Genomic DNA, 11,575 nt, shown 5'->3' on the forward strand with positions numbered 1-11,575 from the left:
TGACAAGCACTGATGGCAGGCAATTGAATTATGCTCTGTTCCACTAAAATGTCCAAAACAAAAAACATTTTCACGTAAATAAAATAGAGTGGGTGAATGGACAGAAACATTTGAATAGTAATAAGGTTCATCAAAGCAGTGTAAAGTTTTATAGTATATCTGACCTTTATGTGATGTTAAGACTGCATCACCTGTTTTTTTTTTTCTTGCATTCTTCAGCAATTTACCGGCAATGTGGATGGAGAGAGGAATATCAAAGCACAAGGTGCATGTCCAGTATTAAAAGAAACCCTTTGTGTAAGCATATTACCTGAGCATTTACATTATCTTCTGTATAAATATAAAATCCTATGCCTAAAAGTGGAACAATTTTATGTGATGTTTTTATGTCACTTTTTTGTCACACTTTGAATCGGGCTTATTTTAAAACCTACATATATATGTTTGCATCATTCTTTTCAGAATTTTTCTGAACTTTAATGTGATATTGTTAGATTTTCAGATTCTTATTCCATTTTTAAATTATAAACTAAAAAATATCTAAAACTTGCATCCCGCAAGACAAGACTTTGTGCCAAGACATTTAACCACAACCGGGGCCTGAAAAAAAAGACAAAGAGTAGGACAGCTGCTGTACCGGCTTTTAAATGTTTGAAGCGCCGCGCGAGATGCAGATCACGTGGCACAGCAGCACCAACAGCAAGCCAGCAGCTGATCAAGCAAAGAGGAGGTAAAAAAGAAACTGTATTTGTTTCCCATTGTATCACCATTTAAGAGGGGGTTTCGGAGGAGTGACTGGATCTCCTCGGGGTATGTTCAGCCCCCCTCTTCACAATGCAAGTGGCAGAGACAAGAAGTGGCTGGCGTGTAGCACAGTCCTGGGGGGTTGGCGAGTGAAGCAAGCAGGGGGCGAACCCCCTAGTTTAAATATGATAGTGTATATATGCAGTTAGTGAAGGTCTGCACCAGCATACATCTGCAAAAGGAAAAAGTAAACACTATTTCCATGTTGAATACACAGCCAAAACAATGTTCCCTATTTCCCTGACAGCACTGTACTCATTTGAGAATGTGTTTGGTGGTATTATGCACATAAGGCTAAGAAAGGTACTCAAGTTAAAATCTATTGTTATATGTACATAGTGCACATAGTACAATAAAATGCTTACAGTAATAATAGTAATATCCAACAAAAGACTCTCACACACAGTATGCATAGAATGCAACATATATTATACAGTATATACAATTATATATAATATACAGTATATGTACAAGACCTGGATTTATATATAGAATATAACACATATTTATATTTTACAACATTTGTCATTATAACTAGCAGCGCGATAACATTATAACCTTTGGACAGAAAGCTGTCCAGGAAACATTGGTGTGAGTGCTGATGGTTCTGTACAGCTTCTGAGATCGAAGGAGTGAGAAAAGCAACTGTGCAGGATGGCTAAAGTGTTCAATAATACTGTTTGACTTTCTAAGGCAGTGAGTATTACTGTATATATCTCCTACTGTGATGCATGTTATGTACATATGTTATATATGTCTTACTTTTGAATCTTCTTATTGTAGTGACCACATAATTGTCAGAGCTCACTGGAGAATTTGTGTGATGAGAAGGAATGAGATTTTCAGATGGAAGAGTCACTAATAGACACAACAAAGCTGATACTGGCCATGAGTTTATATGCCGAACTACAGACCCTTCTATGAATCCATGCCCAGTGGCATAACTAATGGCAGTGTAGGAAGTGCAATTGCATTGGGGCTTTAAAATGAACATGTTTGCTTACTTAACATTGGAATGAGAAGGTTAATGGTATTATTATTCCCAAAATTCCATAAAGTTTTATTTTGACTGTTGACTTTTATGTAGCTTATACACTTGATATGAATCACTTTAACACCAATGCACATGCCCCACATATTCTGACTGTTATAAGGGTAACAAAGTGAATGTGAATTTACCAGGAAATCATGATTAAGTCACCTTTGAGGATAAGATAGATAGATAGATAGATAGATAGATAGATAGATAGATAGATAGATAGATAGATAGATAGATAGATAGATAGATAGATAGATAGATAGATAGATAGATAGATAGATAGATAGATAGATAGATAGATAGATAGATGGATACTTTATTAATCCCAAGGGGAAATTCACATACTCCAGCAGCAGCATGCTGATAAAGAAAATATTAAATTAAAGAGTGATAAGGCAGGTATACAGACAGACAATAACGTTTAACCCCCCCCATCCCCCACCCCGGTGGAATTGAACAATCGAATTGAACAATCGAATTGAACGATCTCCTCAGTCTGTCAGTGGAGCAGGACAGTGACAGCAGTCTGTCGCTGAAGCTGCTCCTCTGTCTGGAGATGATATTGTTTAGTGGATGCAGTGGATTCTCCATTATTGACAGGAGCCTGCTCAGTGCCCATTGCACTGCCACGGATGTCAAACTATCTAGCTCCGTGCCTACAATAGAGCCTGCCTTCCTCACCAGTTTGTCCAGGCGTGAGGCGTTCCTCTTCTTTATGCTGCCTCCCCAGCACACCACCGCTTAGAAGAGGGCGCTCTCCACAACCGTCTGATAGTATTGGCAGTCCTGTCCAATTTATCATCCAGCTACACTCCCAGGTATTAATAGGTCTGCACCCTCTGCACACAGTCACCTCTGATGATCTCAGGGTCCATGAGGGGTCTGGGCCTCCTAAAATCCACCACCAGCTCCTTGGTTTTGCTGGTGTTCAGGTGTAGGTGGTTTGAGTCGCACCATTTAACAAAGTCCTTGATTAGGTCCCTATACTCCTCCTGCCCACTCCTGATGCAGCCCACGATAGCAGTGCCGTCAGCGAACTTTTGCACGTGGCAGGACTCCGAGTTGTATTGGAAGTCTGATGTATATAGGCTAAACAGGACCGGTGAAAGTACAGTCCCCTGCAGCGCTCCTGTGTTGCTGACCACAATGTCAGACCTGCAGTTCCCGAGACGCACATACTGAGGTCTGTCTTTAAGATAGTCCACGATCCATGCTACCAGGTATGAATCTACTCCCATCTCTGTCAGCTTGTCCCTATGGAGCAGAGGTTGGATGGAGTTGAAGGTGCTAGAGAAGTCCAGAAACATAATTCTTACTGCACCACTGCCTCTGTCCAAGTGGGAGAGGGATCGGTGTAGCATGTAGATGATGGCATCCTCCGCTCCCACCTTCTCCTGGTATGCGAACTGCAGAGGGTCAAGGGCGTGATGGACCTGTGGCCTCAGGTGGTAAAGCAGCAGCCGCTCCATGGTTTTCATTACATGCGACGTCAGAGCGACAGGCCGGAAGTCATTCAGCTCACTAGGATGTGATACCTTTGGGACTGGGGTGATGCAAGATGTTTTCCAAAGCCTCGGGACTCTCCCCTGTTCCAAGCTCAGGTTGAAGATATGCTGTAGAGGACTCCCCAGCTCCAACGCACAGGCCTTCAGCAGTTGTGGTGATACTCCATCTGGACCCGCTGCTTTGCTGGCACAAAGTCTCCTCAGCTCTCTGCTGACCTGGGCTGCTGTGATTGTGGGTTGGGGTAGACTCTCTCCTATGCTGGTATCAGCAGAAGGATGGGTGGAGGGTGCAGTACTCCGAGGTGAGAGTTGGTTAAGGTGATCAAACCTGTTAAAAAAGTTGTTCATCTGGTTTACTCTCTCCACGTCTCTCTCAATGGTGGCACCTCGCTTCGAGCTGCAGCCAGTGATGATCTTCATCCCATCCCACACTTCCTTCATGCTATTTATTCTGCAACTTCTGCTCCAGCTTTCTCCTGTACTGCTCCATTGCTGCCCTGACCTGGACTCGGAGTTCCTTCTGCACGCGCTTGAGCTCATGCTGATCACCGCCTTTAAAAGCCCTTTTCTTCTGGTTCAAAAGGCCTTTGGTGTCACTTGTAATCCATGGCTTGTTGTTAGCATAGCAGCGTACTGTTCTTACTGAAACTACAATGTCCATACATAATCATCATTTACTGAACCCACCTAATGTTGGGGTTGAGGAGAGCTAATGTCTATCCTAAAATTATCATTATTAACGCTCTAAAATAGCTTACTTTTGTTAACTTCGTTTTTAACTTTAGCTACTTTTAAATGTATAGTTCGTTTTTAATTTGAAACCGTTCAAAATATATAAAAAGGCATTGTATAGGCATAATATAAAATTAAATAGATAGATAGATAGATAGATAGATAGATAGATAGATAGATAGATAGATAGATAGATAGATAGATAGATGGGAACCACTTCAATAAAATACTGTGTATAGATACTTCATGGCTGAGGTATAGCTGAGGCAAAATACTTCCCAATACATTTGTAAGCGGAGAACTGCTTGGCAACACTCCTCTCGTTTCTCGAATGCTAATCGGGCAATTGACTCGTCAGAACTGAGAAAGAAAGAAGCGGCCAAGAGACGGGAGCCCCGTGCGTACCGTAGGACGGACATACTGGGTGGAGCCTATCGCTCTGCGCCTGTGCCGCTTTTTGCATTGAGGAGAGAGGCTCGGAGACCGGGCGAGTGGTTGCACGGCTTTTGAGAGGAAGCGGAGTGTCTTGTTCACAATGTGAGTAACATGCACCGTGGATTCTTACGGGCTGCGGGGAACAAAGTTGTACTTTATAAAGCGCTTGCAACTGGGGAGCTTGCTTTAGATTTTCAACTTTTTATAGACTAGAGCCAACAAATTTCGGTCGCATCTTCGTTGTCTGCACGGATACGCCAGTGCACGAGGCTTTTTTTATTAACATTTATAACATCGCTTTATGTTATATTAAAGAATACGGCTTTTTACTGGAAAATATGAACGAAACAGTATTCATTTTTAAATAAAAAAATATAAAGTAATATTTCACCGCCGCAGGTTCACTGAAATTAATGATGTGGAATGGCAAAAACATCACTTAAAGCTTGATGTGTGCATTTTACTTATTTTAGTTTAGACAGTACTGGCAATCAGTTAATTATACGAGTTCCTTTTGAATACTGTAGGGTCGCGGAGTTTCGCAGCCTAACCTGGCAGTATCGGACAGAAGACAGCAGCCGTATAGCAGCGAGACGTTAGCTCACACATTGGGCCGTTGTAAAAACTCCAATTAAAGTAACCCGGGAATCCCTGGGGGGAGAACAAGACTGCAGACCGACTCAAACGCAGGTTGTGAGTTAAGAGACAGCAACGGCAGGCATCCAGATACATCATCATTGAGCAAGGTTTCTGGATGTGAATATTCTTTGTGCCTATTGCGTTATCGATGGCATGTAGTAAACCTGGAGGCACGGTAGCGTATACAGGTTTAGCCGAGTTAGAATCCCGGCACTTATTCTCTGGGTACTCCTGATTTTCATGCCCAGGTTAAAATTGTGCGGCTTAGGGTAACTGCGATTCGGAATTGGCGCAGTGTGGATGTGTCTGTTCGTGGCTTGCACCATACTCTCTTGTAATAAACTCCGAAAATTGATGGCTATATATTGTATACGGAATATACAATCAGCCATTCATTTCGGGGTTGATTTCATACTGCCTATTAAGTAATCCGAAACGACTAGAAGACCATCGGCGACACGAAATAGCGACCCCCACTAGTTTAGCTGCGCCTTATGACACTTAAATAGAACCGAACTAAAAACGGTAATAATGTTTTATATTTTTAACAAAATTCTTAGGAACAGCCTAAACATTTATCAAAGTATTTATCAGTAGCCATCCTCACTTTTATTGATCTCCAGTCTTATAAAAGAGATAGCAGCACTAAGTCCACACTGAAAATGTGACTGAATAAGGGATGATAAAAACAGTTGTAGCACTGCAAAGAAAATAGAAAGTCCGACGAGGCCCGTTGCTCCCAACGAGAATGTTTACTTCCATTTTGAAATACGTAAGAATGCCAGACTGCCATTCAATCAAATGTCGTTTATACAACAGTTTTTTTATAATTAATCAGTATATGATTTTTTTACTTATCAGCAGGCGCAAAACTCTTTACAAAGAAATTAGCATTAGGCCTATAGGATGCATACTTGTTTACAAACTGTGCTTTGGAATATACAAAATAATATTTACTGTTATGAATAAGGATTTATTAATGCTGTTGGTCTAGAGCCACTGTGATCAGTAGCATTGCTTGGCGATGTCTTGCTCTTGGTTGAAGATAGATGAGTAGTATTGAAAAGTTGAAACCAGCTGTGGATGAGATGCCAGTCTGTTGCACTTGCCTCACTCTATATCACTTCATACTTGCCAGTCAACCAAACAGCAAGTTTGTGGCAGGAAAGCCCTGCAAACATTGGGAGAACATTAAAAGTGCACATAGCAAGGGCAACAGCTGTGAACCAGGATTCAAAAGCTGTGAAGTTGCCAATACCTTCCCATGATCACCTACAATATGTATGCATTTAAATAATCAATGTATTCATCTGTACATATTGTTCGTTTGCTTTGTCCAGTACATTTATGCATCCGTATGTTAAATCTGGGTAATTCAATATGTCAGATTTCAAAATTGCAACCGGCTAATAAGTGTGTTCATTTTTTTGATGTCTTATTATACAGTAATTGTTATACCATGAAAATAACCTTCACAAAAATAATGGTGGAAAGATCTTCTCTAATTCCTCAGTGCTCACTCCCTTACTGTATTCAAGGGGCTATGTACAAATTTAAAAAAAATATTACCAATTAATGTTTTTTTCTGCCTGGAAAATAAACGTCGTTCAATTAAAAAGAACACTCAATGATAAGGAACTATAGTCACTTTAGACAGATTATTTACATACTCAATCATTAGTTATCATTTGTATATTAAATTGTCAAAACAACTGCTGAGTTTAACAGAAGTGAGTTTTAGAATTAAAAGTATGAATGGTTGAACCTAAAACAATTTCACTGGATTCATTTTCCTCTATAAACACCATAGCAGAAAACGGACTCCTGTGTCAGCAGTTACATAAACCAAATTAAATATTCATTGATTCAGAGATTGATGGTTTTGAATAACGTAGCACAAGTTTTTGGTATTCACTCTAATCTTCTAATACAGGGATTCCTCAATCACAGTCCTGGAGGGCCGCAGTGGCAGCAGGTTTTTGCTCCAACCCAGTTACTTAATAAGAAGCACTTATTGCTCAAGTAACAGTTCTGCTTCACTTTAGTTGTCTCAGTCATTAAGATTTTGAACCCTTATTGCTTATTTTAGTCTTAAACAGATGTTTTCTTGGTTTTTAATGTCTCCTAATTAGCCATAGCATGCAAATGACAAAAGAGACCAGCATTTCACCATTTAGCCTGTTACCATTTACACTTGTGTGTATTTATCATGCACTATTGGGTTTAATTAAATACTTGGAAGGAAAGTGAAGAGAAAAAAGTGAAGGACTGAGAATTACTCATACATTTTAGACTTCAAATCATTTGGATGATATCCTTAGAAAGGAAAAAAAAAATCTAGGATATGAGAATGACCTGACAGAGCAGAGTTAAAGCACTAACAAGCCATGAAATTAAATTATTGGCAAGAATTGCATTCTAATTAAGCAATCGGGTTAGAACAAAAACCTGCAGCCACTGCAGCCCTCCAGGACTGTGATTGAGGACCCCTGTTCTAATACATAGAGGAGTGTACTCTGTGCTGTTGGTTCCTGCCTTGTCTCTGATACTGCCAGGATAGGCTCCCCTGCCTCCGCAAGACCTTATTTGAATAAAGGGTTTGAATAAATGAAAGGCTGTATATTTATTGTCCGAAAACTACAGTGAACAGATTGTTACTTGCTGGTACATTACCAGAGAGACGAAAAACTATGAAATGAACAGCAAACAACAAAAGAGGCCCGGGTTACACGGGATCCCTACTCCATGTTTTTAATAATAATTCTTTACATTTATGTAGTGCTTTTCTCACTACTCAAAGCGCTATTTACCATGTCACTTGCAGCTCCTCTCCAATTATGCTGCAAGTCCAAGTCCCTCCTGTCCATAAGCAACTTGTCTAAACAGCGGTTGCACCAAATGGACCTCTGTACATCCATCTGTTTGCTAAATAGGCCTGGGTCACGTCCTAATTCAGCAGCAAAGGACACAAAGGAATAATGGTAAAGGGAGTGACATTTCATCGTGTGCTCATACCAAGAGAAGAGAGACTGTAGTCAAAATGTGGTATGTGTTTAGACTATGAAAGGAACCTGATATTGCCTGAAACTGTGAAATGTCCTGCAGTAAAGTTGCAACTTACTGTGTGTTGTGCGATTGCCATAAAACAACTCAACAGACTATGTGTCTTGGTTGTAGTTTTTTTAAGTGGCTTTACTTCAGAATCCTAAAGCTTTGAAACCTGCTTAATGCAGTTCAGGTTCACAGGGTGTGCGCGCAACACCAGATGCCAGGCAAAATGAACCATGAACAGGTGGTAGTACATCACAGGTTTTAAAAGTAATGAAGTCAACAAGTTTATACGGTTAAAGGCTTTGGTTACATGTTTTATAAACCGATTATTCTCAGTTGAAATAATATATATGAACTGCTTTCTCGCCATCCCTTTTCATGATTGGTATGAAAGAAAGATCAGTTTGGCTAACTCTTCTGTTTTCCTGTTATTTCTAGGCTGACCACAAGGGACAAGTGGAAGATTTACAAAAGTGTATGCATAACTTCCTTTGTCATCGTGATTGCTCTGATGGTCCTGCAGAAGAACATCATTGCCAGCAGCAGTCAGCTGTTGGAAGGAGATTTGTCAAGGTCAAGACAACATTCTCAGGATATAGTTAAGACCCAGAAAAGAAACCTCTTCCGCAAGACAGAAAACTTTTGGAAAGTGGAGAAACCCGAGGAAAGCACAAAAGAGCTACAAGTGGTAAACGAGCACCACAGCAGGACCTGGGACGTGACCAGTTCCAAATGTAAAGCTAATTTGAACTTTACACGTATGGTGTGGTTTTCAGGCCTCGAAGCCACTTTTAAACAGTTCTTGTTGTACAGACACTGTAGGTACTTCCCAATGACAATTAACCATCCGGAAAAGTGCAGTGGGGATATATACCTGTTGATAGTAATAAAGTCTGTCATCACACAGCATGATCGCAGGGAGGTTATTAGAAAAACTTGGGGCAAACAGAAAGAGGTAGATGGCAAGAAAATAAAAACACTCTTCCTGCTAGGGGCTCCCTCCAAAGAGGAGGAACGGGCCAACCACCAGAAGCTTTTGGAGTATGAGGACTACATTTTTGGGGACATCTTGCAGTGGGACTTCCTCGACAGTTTCTTTAACCTTACCCTGAAAGAGGTGCACTTTTTGAAATGGTTCTCCACTTACTGTCAGGATGTGCAGTACATTTTTAAGGGTGATGATGATGTCTTTGTTAGCCCGGATAACATCTTAGAGTTTTTGCAGGGCAACACAGAGAAAAACCTTTTCACCGGGGATGTCCTCTACAAAGCCAAACCAATTAGAAGAAAAGACAACAAGTATTATATCCCTCTGGCACTGTACAATAAGACCCACTACCCCCCCTACGCAGGGGGTGGTGGATTCCTCATGAGCAGCTCTTTGGCCAGAAAGCTCTTTGTTGCGTCTGAATCTCTGGATTTGTATCCTATTGATGATGTGTTCCTTGGCATGTGTCTGGAGGTGCTTCATATCACTCCAACAAAGCACGATGGTTTCAAGACCTTTGGGATTGTTAAGAACAAAAAAAGTAAGATGAACAGGGAACCTTGTTTTTTCAAAAACATGTTGGTGGTACACAAGTTGCTCCCAGCAGAACTGACTCAAATGTGGAATTTAGTGCAGAGCAGCCTTAAATGCTCCAATAAAGTAGAGATTTTATAGCGACCGTGAAACCAGGTGAAGGGGACCTAAAGGCAGAGCCGCTCAGAAATACCGTACTGTGGATTGAATTTCAAGGAAAACTGTTAATTTATGGGAGAGAATGGGACTTTATTTAAAAAAAATATACTTTTCTTTGGGATATAAGTGCTTCTATTAATTTTAAGGGATCAGTATTCTTTTGCACATTATGGTTCAAATAAAAAGAAAAAACATATCATCGCAAAGAATATTAAATGAAAGTGGCAAATGACAGAACCTTAAGCCATATTGTCAGTTTGTCTTTCCTTCTATTGTACAGTATTGGAGAGTATGCAGACCTAAATATGTTTTCGTTTTTTTGTTCGGGACTCCTCCAAATGTTACAGGAAAAGCTGATTCACTAAACAGATAAAGTGTCATTATTTTTAATGATGAATCATTTGAAATTTTGCTGCTGGTTTTTATATTATCCCTTCACGGCCTCACTACTGTGAGGAGAAGCCTTACCGCCAGATTCCAAAAATCCAAGATGTTTCCATATTAATTCCTTCATTGATTACAATTTCTTTAAGTAAATTTACTGGCTTAAGAAATACCCAGATCTATATATTCCAGCTGGTGATATCTTTCTGAAAGGTGGCACTGAGTCTGGTTAATTAAGCTTAAGTGGCATTGAGTGGATGTCAAGCCAGAAAAGTTGGTCAGTATAAAAGTGCCCCACTAAATTTAAGCTGTTCAGTTGTGCAGATAGCTAGTTGTCCCTCCCCTGGCAATAGAGAACTAAAAGGACATTGTAAGTGTGTAAGTGATGCCTAACATTGTTTATTTTTAATCGTGCAAATTGAAGCTCGTTCCTTGAGTAATACTTTTGAATAGGAGTCCTCAGTCCCAGGTGGCATCCTTCCTTCAGGGCTGTCCAGCTGATGCAGGCCAAAAAGGGTAATCTTGTCCATTTCTGCTGAATGCTCTCTGTTAATTATTAATTTAAGTGGGCACGTTCAGTCATTTGATGTAAAGATCTGCCCCATTTTATATATACCACAGATACAGTAGATGCCCTTTATGTATCTACAGAAGGTTGACGCATAAGACATGTAGTTTTATGCAGGCATTTAGATTGCTATTACTCTCTAGGAACCGATCTTGGTGTGTCTGGAAGGTGTTGCCAAGATTCACCTGTTTTGAATCAGAAGAATGTGGTTTGTTTAGCTTCTCATCACACCCAACACTTCGGATCTATTCACCTGTAAATATGAAATATTTTAAAATTAACGATAGAGTGCAATTTTTAATGGTGGGGTGTACTAACTAGTAAATGCATTGAATGCCTGTGTTAGTTTAAATGCGTGTTGGCAGCAAGGTGAGTTGGTGCATCACTCATATACCTGTAAAAGATGTTTTACTTAAAGCAGTAAACTCCCAGCAGGCACTTCTTTTGTTAGCTGCTTCAAAATGTAATGTACAATACTCCCTTGTACGAAAGGCAGGTGCAAGATGTGAGAAAGCCACTGTTTGGCCACTGTTACAGTTTTAAGGAGGGCACTGCAGTCTTGCTGTTATCTGTGGCTATCCTGTAAAATGCCAATTTGTTTTAGTTATTTGATTTGCAATGCATATGTTGTTAACTACTGTACAGGTATATAGAACCACAATAGGCACTTCTGTCCAATCTGTGATGGAATGTTTAAGTAGCAGGCAGATCTCTCAAGTCAAATTTCTTACTGCTCC

The 11,575-nt window shown here is 40.3% G+C and overlaps 1 protein-coding gene across 1 annotated transcript; it reads left to right on the top strand.

The window, feature by feature from the left end:
• The first annotated feature begins 4,480 nt into the window (after positions 1–4,480).
• Positions 4,481–10,297, top strand: b3gnt7 (UDP-GlcNAc:betaGal beta-1,3-N-acetylglucosaminyltransferase 7). The gene is made up of 2 exons (XM_028795045.2): positions 4,481–4,617; positions 8,644–10,297. Coding segments are annotated over exons 1-2 (1,227 nt in total). The 5' UTR covers positions 4,481–4,615; the 3' UTR covers positions 9,869–10,297.
• Positions 10,298–11,575: the final 1,278 nt, after the last annotated feature.

Source organism: Erpetoichthys calabaricus, chromosome 2 (assembly GCF_900747795.2).
Source record: "Erpetoichthys calabaricus chromosome 2, fErpCal1.3, whole genome shotgun sequence".
In the NCBI taxonomy this organism is placed as follows: domain Eukaryota; kingdom Metazoa; phylum Chordata; class Cladistia; order Polypteriformes; family Polypteridae; genus Erpetoichthys; species Erpetoichthys calabaricus.